The following is a 23,708-nucleotide window of genomic DNA, read 5'->3' as shown; positions in this document are numbered from 1 at the left end:
AATCAGCAATTTCTACCTGATAAAATATTTTTGCACTTGACATAAGTAGAAAATACAGAGCCCCGCACATTACATGAAGGAAAAAAAGTAAATTGTGCACAAATTACTATTTTATTCCCTCGTTTTACTAAATTGTGCGCATGATTTACTTTTTCGTTCCCTCGTTTTACTAAATTGTGCGCATGATTTACTTTTTCGTTCCCTCGATTTATAAATTGTGCACATGATTTAGCAAATCGAGGGAATGAATTATTAAATCATGCACACGATTTATAAATTGAGGGAACGGATTAGTAAATTGTGAACACAATTTAGCCTACTATTTTTTTCATGTATGTCATATGCAGGGCTCCATAAGAACAAAATCTGTTTGTTATAGAAATTTCCATGGCTTTTTAAGATTTAATTATTTTCCATGACTTTTCCAGTTCTAGAAATATTTTGAAATTCCCTCATATACTGTATGCTTTACGGAAGAGGATTAGGGCCAAACAATAATAAAAAAAAATAAAACCATCTCGAGATTAAAGTTGTTAAATTTCGAGAAAAAACTCGTTAAATTTCGAGAAAAAAGTCAAGATAAAATGTTGAGAATAAGCTCATTAATTACGAGAAAAAACTTGTTAAATTTCAAGAAAAAAGTCGAGATAAAATGTTGAGAATAAACTCGTTAAATTACGAGAAAAAAGTCGAGATAAAATGTTGAGAATAAAATCGTTAAATTACGAGAAAAAACTCGTTAAATTTCGAGAAAAAAGTCTAGATAAAATGTTGAGAATAAGCTCATTAATTACGAGAAAAAACTTGTTAAATTTCAAGAAAAAAGTCGAGATAAAATGTTGAGAATAAACTCGTTAAATTTCGAGAAAAAAGTCTAGATAAAATGTTGAGAATAAACTCGTTAAATTACGAGAAAAAACTCGTTAAATTTTGAGAAAAAAGTCGAGATAAAATGTTGAGAATAAAGTCATTAAATTACGAGAAAAAACTCGTTAAATTTCGAGAAAAAAGTCAATATAAAATGTTGAAAATAAACTCGTTAAATTACAAGAAAAAACTCGTTAAATTTCGAGAAAAAAGTCTAGATAAAATGTTGAGAATAAAGTCATTAAATTACGAGAAAAACTCGTTAAATTTCGAGAAAAAAGTCGAGATAAAATGTTGAGAATAAACTTGTTAAATTACGAGAAAAAAGTCGAGATAAAATGTTGAGAATAAACTCGTTAAATTACGAGAAAAAACTCGTTAAATTTCGAGAAAAAAGTCTAGATAAAATGTTGAGAATAAACTCGTTAAATTACGAGAAAAAACTCGTTAAATTTCGAGAAAAAAGTCGAGATAAAATGTTGAGAATAAAGTCATTAAATTACGAGAAAAAACTCGTTAAATTTCGAGAAAAAAGTCAATATAAAATGTTGAGAATAAAGTCATTAAATTACGAGAAAAACTCGTTAAATTTCGAGAAAAAAGTCGAGATAAAATGTTGAGAATAAAGTAATTAAATTACGAGAAAAAAATCGTTAAATTTCGAGAAAAAAGTCGAGATAAAATGTTGAGAATAAACTCGTTAAATTACGAGAAAAAACTTGTTAAATTTCGAGAAAAAAAGTCAATATAAAATGTTGAGAATAAAGTCATTAAATTACGAGAAAAACTCGTTAAATTTCGAGAAAAAAGTTGAGATAAAATGTTGAGAATAAACTCGTTAAATTACGAGAAAAAAAGTTGTTAAATTACGAGAACAAATTTGTAAAATTATGAGAAAAATGTCGTTAAATTTCGAGAAAAAAATCTAGATAAAATGTTGAGAATAAACTCGTTAAATTACGAGAAAAAACTCGTTAAATTTCGAGAAAAAAGTCAATATAAAATGTTGAGAATAAAGTCATTAAATTACGAGAAAAACTCGTTAAATTTCGAGAAAAAAGTTGAGATAAAATGTTGAGAATAAACTCGTTAAATTACGAGAAAAAAGTTGTTAAATTACGAGAACAAATTTGTAAAATTATGAGAAAAATGTCGTTAAATTTCGAGAAAAAAATCTAGATAAAATGTTGAGAATAAAGTCATTAAATTATGAGAATAAAGTCATTAAATTAAGAGAAAAAAGTTGAGATAAAATGTTGAGAATAAACTCATTAAATTGGTTGAGAACCACTGTCTAAATAACAACCAATCTACTTTTAATGTGCCTTTCAGAGTTTGAAGCTGCTCGGAAAAGAGCCAAGAAAGCCAAACAGGCATTTGAGCAGATCAAGAAGGAGCGGTTTGACCGTTTCAATGCTTGTTTTGAGTCTGTTGCCACCAACATTGATGAGATCTACAAAGCGCTGTCACGTAACAGCAGTGCGCAGGTTAATAAAAACACTCTGATCTCAATCCCTCTTTTTTAAAAGAGATAATCCTACAATAATACAAGTAGGATTTCAAACTTAAATTAAGGGATACTCTATATCCTTTCAGGCATTCCTGGGGCCAGAGAACCCAGAGGAACCATACTTAGATGGAATCAACTACAACTGTGTGGCTCCAGGAAAGAGGTTCAGGCCTATGGACAACCTGTCAGGAGGAGAGAAGACTGTGGCTGCTTTAGCACTGCTTTTTGCCATTCACAGGTGCCATGTTTGCCTTTTTATTTTTCTTTAAAAGTAAACTAGTATGTTTTAGCCACCCCTCAGATTTAAAAAAAATGTATTTCCGTTCCCTCATAGCTACAAGCCTGCACCTTTCTTTGTTCTGGATGAGATTGATGCTGCTTTGGATAATACCAACATAGGCAAGGTGTGTGTTTGTTAGCTTCTAGGAAGGCCTCTTCCAAATGCAAATGCGTGGATGCAACCAAACTAAACGGCATAAACATGAAATATTTTTTTTAACTTCTTACTCTGCAGGTGGCCAACTACATAAAGGACCAGTCAGTCCAGAATTTCCAGGCCATTGTTATCTCTCTCAAAGAGGAGTTCTACACAAAAGCTGACTCCCTCATAGGAGTTTACCCTGAGGTTTGTATTTCAGCAACGGGCTGTATAAACACAAACATATCAAAAGTAGCTTACGCATGCAACAGTTTCGCTGAAATATAACCCATCCCAACCTATCGTTATATTGTTATTGTACACTGTAGAGATTGCAACTTGGTTAACTTAATTGTTTTTTATTTCATTTAGCTAAATTGTTTTTATTTCATACTTTTTTTATGTTGATTTTTAAAAATAAGTAATTAAACTTTTTCTTTTATTCCCAGCAAGGAGATTGTGTCATCAGTAAGGTGCTGACCTTTGATCTTTCCCAGTATCCAGATGCCAATCCCAATCCTAATGATTAGGTTGTGTTGATTTGAATTTGTTGGTAGACAGCTGAGAGAATGACCAACAGTATCTTTTAAAAACATAATCATTGATTTGATTAAATTTAAACAGAATGTAGCTGTAAGTGCTATATTGTCTGCTATGTTGTGTTACAAATAGAATGCATGATTGTGTAAATATTCTGTTGTTCTGTGAATATTAGATATGTATGATCAGCTTTTCATGTTTAGTCAACTGGACAGTCCAGATCAGTGATATGTTTTGTCTGCACTGTGTATCAACAGAGAACATCAGCTGCCTATTGTCAAGTGTGCCTTGTGGATGATCTGTTCATTCAGAACAATGTAGAATGACCAGTATTTATGAAATGTTTTTTTCTTTTTTGTATTCATGGGAAAATAGGTTACGTGTAAACGGCATTCAAACTAAAAATAAAGAGCTTGCGTCATGTGCTCATGGCACGTTCCACAAATATGGTTTGTTAATATTGTTTGTCTTCTTTTTACAGACTGTGATGACACATTTTAACAATCATCAACATCATAAATCTTGCAACTTTTTTTATATATATTTACATTTTTTTTTAAAAAGGTGTGTATATTTATAACATAACATACTTTGCATCAAATTACAAAAAACTAGTTAACGCTGCTGTGATGGAAGTGACGGTAAACTTGACATCTTTCTCTCTTCTGACTGCCGTTATCAATCGCTCTCTATTTTTTTTCTTCTTTTTGAAAGTTTTTCTTTTGCTATTTGAGCAAATGGGAACACAAATATATTTAATGTATTCATTACATTCACTCTCATTCACTATGACGACTTCCGCTTCTGAGAAACCCGGAAATGTGAAAATGACCTATTATTTTTTGTAGGATTATAGGCACAATTCCCATGATTTTTTTTCAACAATTCCCAAAAGTAAGCCCCATAGAAAATAAATAAATAAAAATCATCAGAAATAAAACTTAGTTTGGCTTTCTGAGGTTGAAAATCAACATATTCTGAACAGCATCTCCTTTCTCCCCTAAGGAAGCCCTTTGGTAAATCATAATTAAAGTTATTCTAATGAGTCATAATTATGACCATTTTTTTTCAGACATAATCATGACTTTTGTCTCATAATTATCACTTAGTATGTCATAATTTCTACTTTTTTGTCTCATAATTATGACCATAATTTCAGCTTTTTATCTCAGAATGTTTTATCAAAGCATGTTTTTTTAATATGTGGACAAATAAATAAAAAAGTAAAATAGCTTCTATGTTTAACAGTTAGTTTCAAGGCCTATTTTGTACACTATTTGTGGAAAGTGCCAAAACTGTAATCCTAAACGTTACATGGAACATAAATAAATGCCAAAAAAGGACAAATGTAACTTGTAATAATATATAATCAAACCAGAGCAAACCTGACGTTTTCACTCATAAAGCTAACATTACACCCATTTTCACGTGGGCTCATCCTCACTGGCACAAAACCAAGCTTGCTTGCACAGACACGCCCCGCCCTCGTGCCTGTTTATGACGTCAGGCAGCTCACATTGGTCGCCTCTTATTTCTTATGTTCGGTTGCAGTGCAGAGAACGCCCAACGTGTCAGTCGGCGTCCAAGATCTCCAGTAACTCCTTGCGGTGACTGGTTTGATCAGACTATTTCAACCCACCTCTGCTTACATTTAAATCCCCCGGCAATGGACAACATTAAAGACGGGTGGTTCACCGAAACATGCACATTATGGCCTGGCCAAGCGATGAGTCTTCAAGTGGAAGAATTGTTATATAATAAAAAATCCAAGTTCCAGGACGTGATGGTTTTTAAAAGGTGAGTCCTGGTGCAATGTGGCTCAATGTAGCGTGGCTTTAACTCCCCGCGTTTTCTGTCAGCGCATTATTGAAGCTATCGGTCACAACTTATGCAGCGAACACCGTGATTTCCTCACTTTTCTCGGAGGTATCCGTTCAAAACAGCACGTTGGCTTATGGGTGTCTTGCTGTGTGGGTGGCTTCAGCTAGCCTGCTAACCGCATAGCCTGCTGTAGTTCTGGCGTGGCACTGGGAGTTGAACCTAGAAGACCGCTTTGGTCACTCTGAAAATGTGCATTATGCGTAAAACATTACATTGTACCAATTCTGATATGTCAGAACATTTAAAAATTGTAACTACAGTCATTCATACTGTTGAAAATGGTTGCTGTTATAGTCTCTACCCTGAAAATCAATTAAATATTTGCACATGCAAGGTGTTGCCCAATAGGATATGTGATGAGAGGCCAGAGCTGTCATCTCAAATGACACATGCTTGGTTGCAGTGCTTAGGAGAATACATTGAATGGATATGTTGTGCTGTTTGCTACACCTTTTCAGTGCTTAAAGGTGCTAAAGAGGATGTTTTTTTTAGACATGTTTGCAATATTACTTGAAACTGTCTTTACTAACTGATAAAAGACTATTTATTAGGTGCACTGAAAGGAATAATATTAATATACATCATCTGTGCACGAGGTAGGGCCTTAAAAACATCAGCCAATCGTTTACGCGACCATCGCGTAAACGATTGGCCCTCTGGCTTGTCAATCACTGCCGTGACGTTCCTTGTGAGAGATGAGCGCGGCTGCGCGCTCCAGTAACTTTCCACACTCCACAGGCGCTGCATGCAATGTTTTTGTCAGGAGACAGGAGTAACAACTGCAGATTATGAGTTACCTGCGGTGAGTCTGACATAATGAATCCACTAACACAACACAGCGAATGCCGGTGGTAAACACTCGTGTTCCAATACTCGTGCACGAGTTTTGGGAGGCGTTCCTTTGAAATGAGCTGTGAAGGAGGAGGGCTGTTCTTACGCATGCGCTCATTTCAAAAACTCACTAACAGTCTTTGGATTCTCAGTCGACGAAAAAATCCTCTCTATCACCTTTAATGTATTAACATTATCATGTATGATCACATCATTGCTTCTCTTCATACAGTAAGACATATGGAAATGTGCTGGTTTTGGATGGGGTCATCCAGTGCACTGAACGAGATGAATTTTCCTATCAAGAAATGATCGCCAATCTACCTCTGTGCTGCCACCCTTGCCCAAAGAAGGTGCGTGCTTTCATTTTTGTGCTTTATATATATGTGATTTGGAAGAACTTACAGTTGTTTAGGTGTTTAGTTTCTGTATGGTACATTATTTTCCTTTGGTTTAGTTGTTTTTCCTTATTCTTGTTGTCAGGTTCTCATCATTGGTGGAGGAGACGGTGGTGTCCTGAGGGAGGTTGTCAAGCATCCGCTGGTGGAGTCTGTTGTTCAGTGCGAGATTGATGAGGTTTGTATCAAGTTAAATCTTGAACTTGGAAAAAAAAAGTGATAGTAAAGACATTATAAAATGTTACAAAAGATTTCAAATTGAAATAAATACTGTTCTTTTGAACTTTTTCTATTCATCAAAGAATCCTGAAAAAGTGTATCATGGTTTCCACAGAAGTGTTAAGCAGCACAACTGTTTTCAACATTGATAATAATAAGAAATGTTTCTTCAGCACCAAATCAGCATAATAGAATGATTTCTGAAGGATCATGTGACACTGAAGATGCGGAAAATTCAAATTCAGCTTTGCTATCACAACAATAAATTACCTCTGGAAATAAAAAATGGATTTAAATTGTAATATTATGTATTTTTGGCCTTGGTGCATTAAAAAAAACACATCCAATTGGCTCCCCATCTCTGCATGTTTTCATGTGCATATGATACTCACTTTATGGCGTGTAATACGCACTAACCCCACACCACTAATCCTTCCCAAGAGTACCAAGTGTATTATATACACACCATAAAGTGCGTATTATATGCACGCGAAAAACTGCGTATCATATGTATGGCAAAACTCATTTTGGCATATACATTAGTGATGGGTCGTTCGTGAACGAGCCGGCTCTAAGAGCCGGCTCTTTTACGTGAACGTCGGGAGCCGGCTCACATATCTGAAGAGCCGACTCTATTTTTAAAAATAAAGCCTATAGAAATTCAATCATTATGTAATGAATGATTTTAATTTTATTTAAAACAATAGACTAATAATTCAAAGAACAACACAAAAAAATATAATTATATAAGCCTAGGCGCACACACTAGTGATGGGCATTCCGGCTCTTTCGTGAGCCGGCTCGTTTGAAGAGCCGGCTCGTTTCGTGAGCCGGCTCTTTAAATAATAAACTATGATTTTGACTATGATAGGTGTGAAAACAGTTCTAATTAAATTATTAAATGAAATCATACTCGCAATGTCTCACAATTTCACAAATTGTTTTCACACCTATCATAGTCCAAGTCATAGTTAAAACATTTATTATTTAAAGAGCTGGCTCTTTTCAGTGAGCTGAGTCAAACGAGCCCGCTCACAAAAAAGAGCCGGAATGCCCATCACTAATATACATTGCACGAGATTTCACATGCGTACTATTGATACGCATTCTCATGTGATCAGGTTGTAACAACAGCTGCGGTGTCTGTTTCTCTTTATGTTGTAGTTTTTCAATTTTTATATTTATGTTTGGTTAGTCTTATTTAATCTTAATGTACAGCACCTTGCGTTATGTTGTAGTTTCCTATTAAATTTGACTTTAACACATTGAATAAATCAGAAACACACTCTGGAAAGGAATCTAACATGCTGATTAATTACCTGGATCACATTTTCTCCCAGGATGTAATAAACGTCTCCAAGAAGTACCTCCCTGGAATGGCAAAAGGCTTCTTCAGCCCCAAACTTACTCTGCATGTAGGCGATGGCTTTGAATTTATGAAAAAGAATCAGGATGCCTTTGACATCATCATCACAGACTCGTCAGACCCTGTCGGTATGCAGCCCACTCTGTGGCCTTGAAGTTTCTTCTTTGCATTGGTAAATAATGATTTAGCAATTGACTCCCAGACAAAACATGGTGTTCATTTCAGGCTGATCTCATTTCACCCTGTCACAGGTCCGGCTGAAAGCTTGTTCAAAGAGTCTTACTATCAGCTCATGAAAACAGCACTTTGTGAGGGAGGAATTCTCTGTTGTCAAGGTTGATATAATTGTAGCTCTAGGAAAGAAAAAAAAAGCTCAAAATTAAGAATATTAATGATGTATATATGGCATGGTTGTAATTTTCTGCTGTAATTTCACAGGAGAGTGTCAGTGGTTGCATTTGGAGCTAATCAAGGAAATGCGGACCTTCTGTAAGACCCTCTTTCCTGTAGTGGACTATGCATACTGCACCATTCCAACATATCCAAGTGGACAAATCGGCTTCATGCTTTGCAGTAAAAATCCGGTAAGGGTTTTCTTTTTCACAAGCTATACAATTCTTTTATTACTTTGACGCATTGTTTTTGTTTATATACTACCATTCAAAAGTTTAAGATTTTTTTTCCCAGAAAGGATGCATTAAATTGATTCAAAAAAGTCATTTTTTTATAATGGTTAAAAAATTTTGAATTCTGTTCTTTTGAACTTTCTATTTGAATCTTGAAAATGTATAACACATGTATAACGGTTCAACAAATATGCCTTATCGTTGGAAATAAAAAAAATTTAATGAGCACCAAATCAGCATTTTAGAATGATTTCTGAAGGGTCATGTGACACTGAAGACTGGCGTAATGATGCTGAAAATTCAGCTTCACCATCACAGGAATAAATTAAATTTTAAATCTATTAAAATTGATGTTATTTTTAAATTGTAATCATATTTCACAATATTACAGTTCTTACTGTATTGATCAGATAAATGCAACCTTGGTGATCATAAGAGTTTGTACAGACCCAAAACGTTTGAACGGTAGGGTAAATATATAATGTTAACAATAGTAAGCATAATTAATTAATTTGTTTATTGCAGAAAACAAATTTCCGTGAGCCATTGCGAGAACTAACAAGAGATGAGATTGAGAGCGTGAGCCTGAAATACTACAATCCTGAAATCCACCGTGCTGCTTTCATCCTCCCGGAATTTGCCAGAAAGGTGAGACAGAGCCCGTTGTTCTCTATTCCTTCTGCTCTTTACTTTGCATTTCTATAGAAAATTAAATGACCCACTGTTTACACAGGTACTAAGTGAAGCGTAAATGGCTTCATGGGTGCCATCCTGTCAACAAGCTGCCTTCTGTGAAAGCAGAACAAAACCCTCACTACAGCCGCAGTAGCTCCCACAGCGCATCCCTCTCTGGCTTCATTCTGATTGGTCAATGGACGGTTACAAGTGCAAATGCCTTCTGTGGGGACATTCTCCGTTTCTCTGTCCAGTTCCATCACTGCTTCTGTCAAGTCTTTTGAGTAGTTTGGTTTTGGTTTACTTTTACAATTCCACTTCCCACATCCAGCTTTAGAGCTATACAAACAGACAATCATGCATGTTCTGCCATCGATTCTTACTTTCTCTAAACGAAAAAAGAGGGCAATGTTCCACCAGAGCTGTCTTGTTTGGCATTACTCACTCAAATAAGCACACAGGTATTTTAAATAAACTGCATATACCCAAAGACTAACAGGTCAGTGACAATTATACATTTTCTTAACATGCAGCTGTCAAACAAAAGGAAATCCTATTTAGTATTTTAATAATTTCTAAAACTATAATCAAAGTATTTTTTCTTTCATGCTTAGCCTGTGAAGGTGGCATATGGGGACTCTGTGGGTGACTTGTGTGTTCTGGCTCTCATGAATCCTGATTACATGATGTGATTTGTGTAGAGCAAATCTGTGTTTGGTATGCAGCCTTTTTGAGTGATATGCTATGGTGTATTGCAAACATGCTTATGGTCAATGGACTCTACTATGATGGAAAGGTTTTGAGGTGTCTTTTAATCTTACATACTGGAAGTCTCAAACAATGAGACATCTTAATATTGAGCATAATTATGGAGGTGTACTTCAGGAAAAAATAATGAACTGTATTTGTTGGATAGCTGAAAATGATCATGTCTTTTAAGGCTAGTTGCATAGGACAAACTATTTTGTACTGTCAAGTTTTACTGTGTGGAAGGGTTTATCTGTACTTTTACCGTTTCATGATGTAAATTTCATTTTGCGAATTTCATAAATAGTTTTGAAATAATAAAAAGGTGTATCACAATGTGTTTTAATTTTCTGTTCAGCGAAACATCAATTAAATTCAACTGTTTGACTATGGATAAGTGATTGTAAAGCGGCATTCTAACCACTAGGTGGCGTCATTGCTACTAAATTCAGCCTGCCAACATCCTGCATTTATTTGATCACATGAAGGTTTATATAGTTACTTTGCAGGTAAATATTAGTGGTATTAATATGTGCTCTTTATGTTAAATTGTACCTAAAACGACCATTTCGCTCCATCGTCAGTTAAAGCAGCATCATATTGTAAGTACTCGATTAAAAGCATGTCTGTTTTCTATGCCTAGTTGACTCGTTTTTAGATAGTCTGCATGTTTTACTGCCTTAGTTTATAAACCCTAAATACTTGCTTCTGAGCTTTCATCTTTTGTCGATATATCCACTGCCAATAAGTAGGCTATAAAATGCATTTTTCTGAAGTGCTTAAAGTGGACATACTTTGCATTATTCTTTATTATAAAACTGTTATACAAACTATGTTTAAACCATTCTTATTTTATTAATAAAGTAGTTGTAATGTAAAGATTCGACACAAGTTTTTGGCAGATAATTATTTTTAATATTTATTTGGACTAGCCTGAGAGTACGTTTGCCTCTAAGTAAATGATACAATTACAGTTTTTATATTTTGAATTTAGTTTTTCCTAAGTCCTTTGTCATTTAGTCTTAGTTAACGTTTTAGTAAGTTTGTTGTGTTTTTATTTTTTATTAGTTTTAAGCTATGTCGTTTTTAGTATTATTTTTTTTTATTTATTTCAGTTTTAGTTATTTTGTAGTCAGTTTCGACCAAATAAGTTTTTAATCCAGTTAATATTTATTTTATTTCAAGTAACGAAAATTTAGATTTTAGTAAACTATAATAACCCTGATATGAAGTCATCAAAACTCCCGCTGAGACAACAGGAGAATATGTGGATTGGCATTTTACTCTGACGCCAGATATGTTTGATGTTGGTCGGAAGTGAACGTTAGATGTGATTTGCATCGGTCAATTGGCATGAATTCTTCAAACGCACTTTATCTCGATTCGGCTGGGGGCAGCTCATCTCAACGCTGTGTTAATCTTGACAGAGCCCCGGGCCCTGAAGTCTGCCCGTATCTGTCTGCTGTGAAAAATGTGCTAAAGCGCGAGTATTAGGGCTCCTAGCTACATGTACTCAGTCGGGGTGTGTGTATGCATATCCAAAGAGGTGTGTGGGTGCCAGGAAAGCTGACCAGAATGTGAACAACTGGAGCCAATGACCAAACTGGTAGGCTGCCGTTTCTCATTTTGGTTTAATTACAGAACACAATGTGAACACACATAGACTGCATTTAGCTAAAATACTTACCCCCGTTTCACAGACAAAGCTTAAGATAGTGCCAGACTAAACTGCATATTTTGAGTTGTTTTAACTGAAAGAAACTTGCACTGACATATCTTAAAATATGTTAGTGCCATTGTTTTGTCTCAAGATGCACACCAGTAATGTTTTTTTCTAAGGCACAGTTATTACTCACCAGCATAGCCAGCAATGACATTTCCTCTCTCAAGATCCATTAATGTACTAAAAACATTTTTAAATCAGTTCATGTGAGTACAGTGGTTCAATATTAATATTATAAAGCGACGAGAATTTTTTTTTTGAGCCAAAAAACAAAACAAAATAATGACTTATATAGTGATGACCGATTTCAAAACACTGCTTCAGGAAGCTTTGGAGCACAATGAATCAGCGGTTCGGAGCGTCAGAGTCACGTGATTTCAGTAGTTTCGATACGCTGATTCATTGTGCTCCAAAGCTTCCTGAAGCAGTGTTTTGAAATCGGTCATCACTATATAAGTCATTATTTTGTTTTGTTTTTTGGCTCAAAAAAAAAATTCTCGTCGCTTTATAATATTAATATTGAACCACTGTACTCACATGAACTGATTTAAATATGTTTTTAGTACCTTTATGGATCTTGAGAGAGGAAATGTCATTGCTGGCTATCGGATTTCAACAAAAATATCTTAATTTGTGTTCCGAAGATGAACGAAGGTCTTACGGGTGTGGAACGGCATGAGGGTGAGTAATAACATTATGACATTATTTTCATTTTTGGGTGAACTAACCCTTTAAGGCCTAATTCTGTCTTTGTTTAAGCCCTGTCTGTGAAACCAGGCCTTAGAGCCACCATGAACTCAAAATGTATGGAATGTTGCAGTAGGCCTATTTACAAATAATTTTTCTGCGCTCATCATTATTGATTTTTTTTTTTCAATTCCTGCACCTCTGTAATAAAAAACATTAGCACTCTCCATCTCTTGCAACAACATCTTTACATCTCTTCTCTGATGACGTGTTCACCAGTGTGAGGGTGGGGCAACCTTTCACGCACATGAGCAACAATTAGCAAAACGACAACAATCCAATCAGTTTACGATGGACAAAATCAAGTTCTGCCCTACATTTTTCTCGTTCGAGAAGCGTATCCCTTGGATATACATCACAACAGGGAAGAAAAGATTATCACTATTTCCGTTTCATGCCGACTTTAATATTCAAAAACGTAGCTCATGCAATGCCTGCTATCTTCATGTGTTATAATTCCACTTCCAGTTAGAGGAATGTTCCAGGTTTAATACAACTCAAGTACAGAATTTGCAACTTAATATTGATTAGTGCCAAATTTAATTTCAACTGATCCCTTGCAATAAAAACAAATGGGGACAATTTATGGATTTTTTAAAAGCAGAAATGTGAAGCTTATAATTTCATAAAAACAATTCCTCTGTTAAAACTAATGTATTATTTAAGCTCTAAAGTTTGTTAAAGGGTTAGTTCACCCAAAAATGAAAATAATGTCATTTATTACTCACCCTCATGTCGTTCCACACCTGTAAGACCTTCGTTCATCTTCAGAACACAAATTAAGAAATTTTTGTTGAAATCCGATGGCTCAGTGAGGCCTCCATAGGGAGCAATGACATTTCCTCTCTCAAGATCCATTAATGTACTAAAAACATATTTAAATCAGTTTATGTGAGTACAGTGGTTCAATATCAATATTATAAAGCGACGAGAATATTTTTGGTGCCCAAAAAAACAAAATAACGACTTATATAGTGATGGCCGATTTCAAAACATTGCTTCATTAAGCTTCGGAGCGTTATGAATCTTTTGTGTCGAATCATGATTCGGATCACGTGTCAAAACGCGAAATTTGTGTTCTGAAAATGTTTGTCTTAGCATTGAGGGTGAGTAATAAATGACATTATTTTCATTTTTGGGTGAACTAACTAACCCTTTAAATCATAATTTTATAGTCATTTTAGTTATGATATCATGGCAACAAAGTTGTATATAAAATCGGTTATAACTACACAGAAATGGTCAGTAAGCCATTTTATCATTCTGAAATTGTGATAACACATATTGCTTATGACTTGTGGCTATACTATTGAAATAGTGAGTATTTTCATGTTATGGATTGACTGTATTCGCTTGTATTGTAAGTGTCTCAATGCTTTTTTTTTTTAAAGAAAAGGAAATGAATTTGAATGGTAACCAAAATTATGTCACATAATGCAGATTGAGTTAACTTGTATTGAACCAAGAATATTACTTTAACACTCAAAACTTTTTTTGTGTTCAGCCATTGTTATCAATCTGTAATGGGAGACTGTTTTCCATACGATTAACTTATCTTTACATTACATTCGCTTTTTCCCATTAAATTTACTGCTGTAGTATTGACTCCGCCATAATCTCTTGCTTTTTGTGCTAATGTTTGTCTCACTTTATATTCTTACATGGTAAGATCAGCGGTTACATTTCCATAAAAGACTTAATTCTTGTTATTCAGCCCCTTTTCATATGCCGATCAAAAGCATCTTCTTTTCACGAAGACAGTTTTCTCAGCTGTTCCAGGTGCCAGACGGTTCAATGGCAATCTGAAGGAGAAGGAGGAGGAGTTGTGCTCAATTACACGTTGAAATGAGAGCATACTGCCACTGTACACAACAAAATGGGTTAGTTTGATTTCCTTGTATTGATATCACAATGCAGCTGAGTGAGAACATCACGTAATTACAGCATACGTCTAACCGTGTACTTCCTAAAACATGATTCGCTGCCTGCATGCCGTTTCACTCTACATAGATGTAAATTATAATTAGCATAAACAATGAGAGGCCCGCAGAACTTTTCAGAATCACTTCACGTTATCGGTAGAGCCGTCGTCAAGAGTTTTTTTTTCTCCTCGCATCCGCTTTAACTGAAATCAGGACCATTTTTAGAGCTATGACGTGAATGTGGTGGCGCAGTCCTCCCCACCGGCACAACGTCTGGTTTGTTGGGGGGTTAACTACTCAATGCTTTTGTTAGTTCCTAAGCCTCCCACTCCCCCACCCTCTCCCCTCCATCCTCCAACCGCTGCGTCAGTAGAGGACTGGAACGAGAGGTATATAAGGACTCTGCCACCTAAAGCTCTCAAAGACCAAGATCTCACCATCTTTACTCTGCACTAGGAGCTACAAGGTCTTCGCTTCTCTGACTGACCTTTCTGCGCACTTTAACTTCAACTATTTTGTCAGTATGCAGCTTTTGGCCAGCCTCGTGTCTCTCTTGCTGGTTCTGTATAGTGTCAGAGCAGCAGCTGTGCTTCCAGTGGAGGAGAGGAACCTGGCACAAAGTAGGGTGAGTGGCGGCAATAAGCTTTCTATGGTTTTTATTGTTTTCAGATACAGATGTTTGTATGTTAGACACATCTTGATGTTTAACATCCAATTAACAGACCATTCTGGGCTCCGCCATATTATTGAAATATTATTTATAACTAAAAGAGCTGAAAAATCTTGCATTCTAATTCAAGTCGAGTTTCTTTCTTATCAGGAGCTGAGTAAAGAGCGTAAGGAGCTGATCCTGAAGCTGATCTCTGGGCTGTTGGATGGAGTAGACAACAGCGTGCTGGCTGGGGAGATAGCACCGGTTCCCTTGGATGTGGAGGAGCCCCTGGAGTCCCGTCTGGAAGAACGGGCCGTCTACAACCGGTTATCACAGCTGCCGCAGCGCGACCGCAAAGCCCCCTGCAAAAACTTCTTCTGGAAGACCTTCACGTCGTGTTAACGGCGCCAGTCCTGCAACGATCCCGCGATCCTCCCTGATACCTGACATGAACTGTGTAGACCTCCGCTGTACATACCATCTCCAGTGTCTGAAGAAAGATCTCTGTGGACTTACTCTGACACAGTCTGTTTGTTAAAGACATTGATGATTATATTTATTTATTTATTTATTGATCGATTAAGATATTTATGGACCTTTGTTGTTTTTCAGCATTAAAAAAAAAGAATAAAGCATGGTTAAGATACTTTCTTTTTTGATAAAAGATGTCTCATTTACTGTGGTCAACAAATTACAGTATGTTTACTGACTGATCAATAAATATAATTAATCATGGAGCCAGATGAATTACAGATTATGTAATAATGCTACATATAAATGTTTTCCCAAAAGAAGAAATCACGTAAAGGCTATTTGTTACAGGCTCATCTGAATGGCACTTTCACAAGCCATGGTTGTTTAACACTTAATACACCAGATTAATTGATTGACAGTTTGTGTGGTGGTCATTTTCCTTGTCAGTGAATTATATGTCATTTCAGTTGATGAGAGGGTGTGCTTGAAGTCATTATTCTAAACTAAAACCTTGTCTAATAGTTATTTGCTGGTAAATTTAAGGCATTACTAAAAGTTATCTTCCGGTTTGCCTTTTTTTTTCAACAAATGCAGTTGATCTACATGTGAGGGGGAAAAAAATCATCCTTAAAATACAGGCATTTTAAATTTGAGTCTGTATTTTGAACGCTTCTGTTCTTTCAAGTGCATTCATCAAGAAATGGCACTTGTATTTGCCAACAGAAAAAAACTTAAAAACTAGTTAGATTGACTGTCCAGATGTAAACACATGCAGTAGGCCATCAGTACAGTTTAATTATGTGTCCTCTGAGTGGAGACATACATGGTTATTCAAACCGTGTCAGCATAAGTAAGTACTGGTACTCGCGTCAGTGCGTCATTGCTCTTGAATGTGAAACTAGTTGACGTGATCAGTGACATAACAGTGAAAATTGGAAAATGCATTGGAGCTATGGCCTAGCAATTAGCACATGTGCCTCCTGAATTTCCTATCACTTCTCTACCATCCTTTCAATGAATATGTCCAAAATACAAAAAAAAAATGCCATATGGTCATCTGTTATGTTCTGTAAATCTTTAGCTTTTTGAGACAAATGCTAGATATATGTAGGTTGCAACACATGCAAACACATTTCTGACCCTGGACCACAAAACCAGTCATAAGTCGCACGGGTATATTTGAAGACTTCAGATGCAAAAGCCTCTAAGTCCCATCTGAAATTTTCTTCTAAAATGAGCATTTTTATCAAGCTTGTATGTTTAGGTTCAGTAATTTCACTTTTATGGCAATGAAAAGGACCTATTAATTGCCATTAAAGTGAAATTACTGAACCTCAACATACGAGCTTGATAAAAATGCTCATTTTAGAAGAAAATTTCAGATGGCACTTAGAGGCTTTTGCATCTGAATTCTTCATTTGTAGCAATAGCTAACAATACATTGTATGGGTAAAAATGATCGATTTATGTTTTAAGCCAAAAATCATTAGGATATTAAGTAGATCATGTTCCATGAAGATATTTTGTAAATGTATTTATTTTGTAAATATATATATATATATATATATATATATATATATATATATAAATATAAATATTTTTGTTAGTGGATATGCATTGCTGAGGACTTAATTTGGACAACTTTAAAGGCGATTTTCTTAATGTTTTGGTTTTTTTTGCTCCCTCAGATTCCAGATTTTTAAATAGTTGTATCTTGGCCAAATATTGTCCTATCCTAACAAACCATACATTAATGGAAAGCTTTCAGATGATGTATAAATCTCAATTTAAAAAATTGACCCTTATGATGGGTCAATTGTTTTGTGGTCCAGGGTCACATATATTATGCTGAAAAGAAAAGTACTTCATGTTCGCTGTGAAATCTCAGTGAGGTGAAAGTTTAGAGTGAGAAATAACATCATTGTTCAGGCTGCTAGGTTAGGTTATAACTATGTTCAAAATGTGAATGACTACATGAATGTTCATGTAAAGATAAATAAAACCTTGAGTATCAGCAAAATCTGCTGTTTTGTCACCAAAGGCCAACCTGAGCAGGTCTGTATGAAATGCATGTGATGTTTGTATGCATATATGTGGGTGATTGTAAATGCCTGTGTGTGTATGTGTGACACATTGCCACCTGTTCTACACACAGCTGAAGACATTTCTAAATTGAAAGAGAAAATGATGTCTGCTGTAGATATTTGATGCTGTAGTACTGGGGTCACCCTGACCTCAATATTCCTCTATTCTTCAATGAGATCAAAGTTTGAATCCAGATGATACTGACAGTGTAAACTGTCTGCTCTACTCTCACAATATTAATGACAGATACTTAATATCTAGACAGACATCTGTACAGAGTGATTCTGACTTTTTTCCGTCCACAGTAAAAACTATTTGAAGTCGGCATGAAACGGAAGTTACGATAGTAACTATATCTGTAAGATAGTAAGATATATGTGCACAAATAATTCTTAATATATTGTCATGCAGGCCATCAGTGGTTTTGATTTGATAAAGAAATAAAGTAAAATAATTTAATAACTTGTGGGATCATTATTGTTATTTAACAGTGGTGTATGATAATGCAATATTTTATTAAACCGAGTCTCTGGTTTGGCATTCATATATCTGCTCAATTTACTATAAGTCAGATGGGGCCAAATTTAATTAGATAAAGGAACAATAAACATGCTGGTCTTACCCAGTACAACACGAGACTGCCTAATCAGTGGAATTAAAACACAACGAACATCAGTACACATGAGGAATTCAATGTTACGCTATCATGCAATATGATTTTGGTCATTTCATGAGATGATAAACGACTATTGGCACATTCTCTATTACAGTTTAATCCATCTTTTTGTTCTTTCTGCCTTTTTTTTTAGCCAACTGATAAATGGACTGACTGAAAACAGATGACTCTAGGAAATTTGCTGTTATTTGCACAAATATTTGTGTGAAGCGAAAGAAAAACTCTCCATTATACAAGTGCCCTGAGCTACAATGAGAGCATTGTGAAGGGACATCAAAGCTACTGCTGCTGCTGGTAAGCAAAGCATTTTGATTGCTTTGCCTTTGATCTGAAGGCATGCTCCCACCTGAACGTGAATTTGAAATTCATATGTAATGTGTTTTATATTTATCTTTGGGAAATACACTCACTTCAGTATTTCTAGTAATTAAACTATTAGAATTAATGAATTAAAAGCAGAAAAACAAGGACTGACTCATAAACACAATATTACAAAAAAAATTAAATCAAGTATTTTTGTAAGCACAAAACCACATATAAGGCAACTTGTGGTCACTGTTTTGGGTCAAAATGTTATTTTCTGTTTATCTACTTGATATGAGCGCTGCCCTCACAGCAGTCTCAGTCAAGCATGAGTCAATAAAATGATTCATGTCTTTATTAGAGCCGTATTACAGTAAACTCACCAAATCATCTAGTTTAGATCATAACATTTATTGTTTTAAATTTACTGCAAAAATTAATTTTCATCATCAGCATTTTTGTCGTTTTCCAATAAAATATCTAACGCCCTTAGAATTGCCAAAATATTAAGGCTTGTTTTTAGATAATATATCTTATTTTATTCAACTCTAATGAGGTCTAAATCAAACATAATTTATCTTGTTTTTAAAGCTGCAGTCCGCAACTTTTTGTGTTAAAAATTTACAAAAATTATATAATGAGAATATACAACATGAATCCAACATTTTCCAAACCGTGTTTTTGTCTTACCCTGAATCATTACGGTACACTTATAATAAGTGGTTATATTCGGACTATTTCAGACCAAACTGGTAGGACCCGCCGCAGAGTATCACAGTAACTGCGTGACTCGCCATAGACATACATGGAGAAAAGTAGCTCCGGCTAGAATGTTCCTCCGCAAGACACGTGCAGTTCTGTTTATTAACCGCTAGAGGGCCAAAAATCGCGGACAGCAGCTTTAAGCATAAATATATTAAAATTTAGTGAGGTTTATCCTTAAAAGTCGAGTAGGCAGTTTTGGCGCTGCTAGCAATAGAAAGCTAGCTTTGAAAGCATGAGATCTCACCATCCCTTCAGACAGCTCTCCAAAGCAACGCCTCCTTCAAAAGACATAAACACGCAGGTCCCGCACAGCCGGAGCAGATTCAAAAAGAGCTGTCCTAAGAGATGCCGTTACATTTATCATTACAATAATAATGAACATAAACAACTTACAGAGCTCTTGTACAACGTGACTGCTGCAGATTCATTTCGATGTTCATACTGTTGACATAGAAAGTCATAAGTCAGAGTCGGACGGAATGAAATTACTGGACGGACATTTTTTAGGTGCCGATACTTCCACAGACAATATATAAATTTTTACATTTATCAGGATGTGAAGAGAGTTGAAGCCTACCTTTAAAGGTGCCCTAGAATTAAAAATTGAATTTATATTGGCATAGTTGAATAACAAGAGTTCAGTACATGGAAATGACATACAGTGAGTCTCAAACTCCATTGTTTCCTCCTTCTTATATAAATCTCATTTGAAGAACAGGCGAATCTCAACATAACACCGATTGTTACGTAACAGTCGTGGTGTACGCCCCCAATATTTGCATATGCCAGCCCATGTTCAAAGCATTAGACAAGGGCAGGACGTCTGGATGTGCACAGCTGAATCATCAGACTAGGTAAGCAAGAACAATAGTGAAAAATGGCAAATGGAGCAATAATAACTGACATGATCCATGATAACATGATATTTTTAGTGATATTTGTAAATTGTCTTTCTAAATGTTTAGTTAGCATGTTGCTAATGTACTGTTAAATGTGGTTAAAGTTACCATCGTTTATTACTGTATTCACGGAGACAAGAGCTGTCGCTATTTTCATTTTTAAACACTTGCAGTCTGTATAATTCATAAACACAACGTCATTCTTTATAAATCTCTCCAACAGTATAGCATTAGCCGTTAGCCACGGATCACAGCCTCAAATTCATTCAGAATCAAATGTAAACATCCAAATAAATACTATACTCACATAATCCGACGCATACATGCAGTATGCATGACGAACACTTTGTAAAGATCCATTTTGAGGGTTATATTAGCAGTGTAAACTTTGTTTATGCACTGTTTAAGGCAGTTGCGAGCTCGGGGGCGGGGAGCGTGAGCATTTAAAGGGGCCGCAACATGAATCGGCGCATTTCTAATTATGCCCCAAAATAGGCAGTTAAAAAAATGAATAAAAAAAAAATCTATGGGGTATTTTGAGCTGAAACTTCACAGACACATTCAGGGGACACCTTAGACTTATATTACATCTTGTAAAAAAACGTGGCACCTTTAAGTAAATAATAATGAAAATAATAATAATGAATTTAAAAAAAAAAAAAAAGTTATTTTGCAGTTTTTGACAAACACTTATTTAAAGAAACTCTGTATATCCAAGATACACATTTATTAGGTATTACATGTATTACATGTGTTCCCTTGGGGATTGAACCCAGACCTTAGCATTGAAGGCACCATGTACCACAGTTGAGCTACAGGCAAGTTCTTGCTAATCAATAATTGAATAGCTATCCACGTTTGTAATGCCAGCTACATATGTTTTCTTAATTTAGACATTATTATTATATCTCACTGTTAAATGGTGTCTATGAAAGGAGCAAATGTCAAACGTTTAGTCTGCCTCAGGTAATGTGAGAGCAGAAACATTTTTGAAACCTCCAAGCTATTATGTGAAAGGCCACAACACATGCTGCTTGTTTATTATGATGTTCATGCTCCCTTCAATTGAAATAACACTGTTTAGATAAAAGAAGCTATGTGAATGGTAAACTGATAACAACGGGCATTCAGTGACACACAAATACATATTTGAATCATTGGCAGTTTGTTTTGCTTTGTTTATCTAGCAAACCTAATATGGTTTGAGACCACCAGACTAAGGCCTCAATCAAAATGTCTTGTTTCTTTTCTCTTTATAGACTTCTTTTATCTCCAGGCGAGTGGTGAGTAATGTTTCAGTGCTACGTAAATGGCATTATGCTTTATGTTAGATCTTTGTCACATGGTTAGGGGGCATCTGGGAGTGCTCTCACTTCATTAGTTCTGCGTTTTCTGTGTGTTTGCTTTTATTGCCTCCAGCAATGTTTTCTATCATCATCAATAATTCTTGATTTGGTTCTGTGGTGACATTTGAAGGTAGGATACTGAACAGATGTACACATACCATGGGTGAGTAGTAAGACCTTTGAAAGCAAAGAAAGAACACAGAGGAACTTGACTGCCATTTGTGGAGAGGGAAATATTGCCACTGGTGATCAAAAATCTATATTTGATGTCTCTGAATTATTCCAAGTCATTGTTCATAGAGTTATTTGCCCTTCATTGTGCTGTAGTTGGGTCTCCAGGTGCCCTCAGGTGTAGGTCTGGACATATTTGCTCATGTTGAACTCTGTGTTATCGTTCCAGTACGCACTCTCCGCTTCTCTGATGAGCAAAGAACAGAGCGAGTGGAAGTTGATGGCATGTGCATGTTAAAATTATATTAAAAGTCAAAGTAATTCAAGCATGAAATGCAACTCTAAAATAGCGTTGGACGGGCAATTTATACCGTAAAATAATCAAACAATTAATTATTATGCAATAGAGTACTTCATTCCCTGTGATGGACTGGTCACCTGTCCAGGGTGCTTTCCCCTGCCTTCGGCCTAGGATACTGGGATAGGCTCCAGTCCTATGACCTTTCAGAGGTCATATAAGGAAGGAAGAGTACTTCATTAACCTTCATTACTGCACAGATGTGCAGGCAGATTTTATGATTACCTTGTTAGTTAGAAAGACTCAAGTTAATAATTGTAATTTTGAATCAACATACACAACTGCCAAATTTTCTATATATTGTAATCATTATGATCACAACTTGTATTAATTGCTTAAATGAGCTCATTGTTTCTGCCTAATTGAATAGACATGATGTTAGCTAACTACATGATTTGCATTATCTTAGAACTGTACATTTCTGAAATATGGACATGGACACAGTCACATATGATAACAGATCACTCTAAATTGTAATGTAGAAACATGCATTTTCGTCGGCGCCGATAGCCTCATGGACAGTTCGAGTTCGAGTCCCGGCTCGTGATCCTTTCCCGATCCCGTCCCTCTCTCCCACTTTGCCTTCTGTCTAATCACTGTCCTATCATAATAAAGGCAAAAACGGAAAAAAATAAATCTTTAAATAAAAAGAAACATGAATTTTCTAGCTGCTTTGAAACAATATTTTATTGTGAAAAGCGCTATACAAATAAATGTGAATTGAACTGAATTTTACGCGGCTCTCTGTAATACTTGATTCTGTTTGGTCAACATTAAACTGATGCTGGTTAAGCTCCATCCACACAGAATAGAATCAGCATCTTTTAATCCACTACATTCAAAATCTCTCATCATGGGCATGGGGGAACTGATTCTGAAAGCTGGATGGGAGAGCGGATTCGGACAGCTGGATTATTGCCGTCAAATTCTGTTCCCCCCATGGATCATACAAAATGAGGTTCTAATATTTATCAAACTCAGGCTGGTTTGTTCATGTCAATAGCCCAGTGGGCAGCATGCCGACATATAGTGCTCTAGTGCTTTGAGAGACACGAGTTCATGTCCTTTACCTGATCCCATCCTCCTCTGTCTCTTCCACTTCGCTTCCTGTCTACATACTGTCTTATTGCAAAAAAAGGCAAAAACGCCAAAAAGTAAATATTTACACTGATGCTTGTTCAGCTCCATCCACACAGAATAGAATCAGCATTTTTTAAGCCACTACATCCAAAATCTCTCATCATGGGGGAACGGATTTTGGCAGCTGGATTTTTGCCAACGAATTCTGTTCCCCCCATGGATCGTACAAAATGAGGTTCTACTTTTTATCAAACTGTGACTGGCAAATTCATGCCAATAGCCTAGTTGTAAGCACATTAACATGAAGTTCTCTAGTGTCTTAAGATGCCCGAGTTCAAGTCCTGGCTCGTGCGCTTTTCCTGATCCCATTCTCCTCTGTCTCTTCTACTTTGCTTCCTGTCTACATACTGTCCTATCACAATAAAAGAC

General features: G+C 35.8%; 3 protein-coding genes and 2 long non-coding RNA genes across 8 annotated transcripts in view; 4 read left to right on the top strand and 1 right to left on the bottom strand.

The window, feature by feature from the left end:
- Positions 1 to 3,780, top strand: part of smc1a (structural maintenance of chromosomes 1A) — a 13,884-nt gene extending 10,104 nt beyond the window's left edge. The window contains exons 22-26 of the mRNA XM_048179157.1: positions 2,200 to 2,354; positions 2,464 to 2,615; positions 2,712 to 2,781; positions 2,892 to 3,002; positions 3,245 to 3,780. Coding sequence (XP_048035114.1) covers positions 2,200 to 2,354; positions 2,464 to 2,615; positions 2,712 to 2,781; positions 2,892 to 3,002; positions 3,245 to 3,325 — 569 coding nt within the window. The 3' untranslated portion in view covers positions 3,326 to 3,780. The remainder of the gene's footprint in view (positions 1 to 2,199; positions 2,355 to 2,463; positions 2,616 to 2,711; positions 2,782 to 2,891; positions 3,003 to 3,244) is intronic.
- The window catches only part of LOC125260679, an 18,595-nt gene extending 6,600 nt beyond the window's left edge, over positions 1 to 11,995 (bottom strand). The window contains exons 1-3 of the long non-coding RNA XR_007183108.1: positions 11,935 to 11,995; positions 7,984 to 8,383; positions 6,453 to 6,647 (exon numbers count right to left, since the gene is read on the bottom strand). This is a non-coding gene — a long non-coding RNA (uncharacterized LOC125260679). The remainder of the gene's footprint in view (positions 1 to 6,452; positions 6,648 to 7,983; positions 8,384 to 11,934) is intronic.
- On the top strand, positions 4,890 to 10,414 carry srm (spermidine synthase). The gene is made up of 8 exons (XM_048179160.1): positions 4,890 to 5,132; positions 6,280 to 6,400; positions 6,531 to 6,623; positions 8,005 to 8,158; positions 8,282 to 8,365; positions 8,469 to 8,614; positions 9,182 to 9,304; positions 9,390 to 10,414. Exons 1-8 carry the CDS (start codon positions 5,002 to 5,004, stop codon positions 9,405 to 9,407), a joined length of 870 nt encoding a protein of 289 aa, XP_048035117.1. The 5' UTR covers positions 4,890 to 5,001; the 3' UTR covers positions 9,408 to 10,414.
- Positions 11,109 to 23,708, top strand: part of LOC125260678 — a 26,810-nt gene continuing 14,210 nt past the window's right edge. Inside the window, exons 1-2 of one of the 4 annotated variants that reach the window (XR_007183106.1) lie at positions 11,109 to 11,684; positions 18,491 to 18,651. This is a non-coding gene — a long non-coding RNA (uncharacterized LOC125260678). Of the gene's footprint in view, positions 11,685 to 13,602; positions 14,429 to 18,490; positions 18,652 to 23,708 lie in introns of those variants that run through there. The other 3 variants (XR_007183104.1, XR_007183105.1, XR_007183107.1) reach the window with 3 other exon arrangements.
- On the top strand, positions 14,873 to 16,014 carry sst7 (somatostatin family member 7). The gene is made up of 2 exons (XM_048179161.1): positions 14,873 to 15,095; positions 15,291 to 16,014. Exons 1-2 carry the CDS (start codon positions 14,994 to 14,996, stop codon positions 15,522 to 15,524), a joined length of 336 nt encoding a protein of 111 aa, XP_048035118.1. The 5' UTR covers positions 14,873 to 14,993; the 3' UTR covers positions 15,525 to 16,014.

This window comes from Megalobrama amblycephala, linkage group LG24, assembly GCF_018812025.1.
Source record: "Megalobrama amblycephala isolate DHTTF-2021 linkage group LG24, ASM1881202v1, whole genome shotgun sequence".
NCBI lineage: Eukaryota > Metazoa > Chordata > Actinopteri > Cypriniformes > Xenocyprididae > Megalobrama > Megalobrama amblycephala.
The sequence above is the reverse complement of the archived record's forward strand: the minus strand, read 5'-3'. Positions and strand labels throughout refer to the sequence as shown.

What these genes read in the sequence shown, in the direction of transcription:
- sst7 (XM_048179161.1), top strand. Translation starts at nt 14,994, where the DNA reads ATGCAGCTTTTGGCCAGCCTCGTGTCTCTCTTGCTGGTTCTGTATAGT. An exon ending in GGAACCTGGCACAAAGTAGG is followed by an intron (nt 15,096 to 15,290) that starts GTGAGTGGCGGC and finishes CTTTCTTATCAG; the next exon opens with GAGCTGAGTAAAGAGCGTAA.
- srm (XM_048179160.1), top strand. Translation starts at nt 5,002, where the DNA reads ATGGACAACATTAAAGACGGGTGGTTCACCGAAACATGCACATTATGG. An exon ending in AGACTCGTCAGACCCTGTCG is followed by an intron (nt 8,159 to 8,281) that starts GTATGCAGCCCA and finishes ACCCTGTCACAG; the next exon opens with GTCCGGCTGAAAGCTTGTTC. An exon ending in AGGAATTCTCTGTTGTCAAG is followed by an intron (nt 8,366 to 8,468) that starts GTTGATATAATT and finishes GTAATTTCACAG; the next exon opens with GAGAGTGTCAGTGGTTGCAT.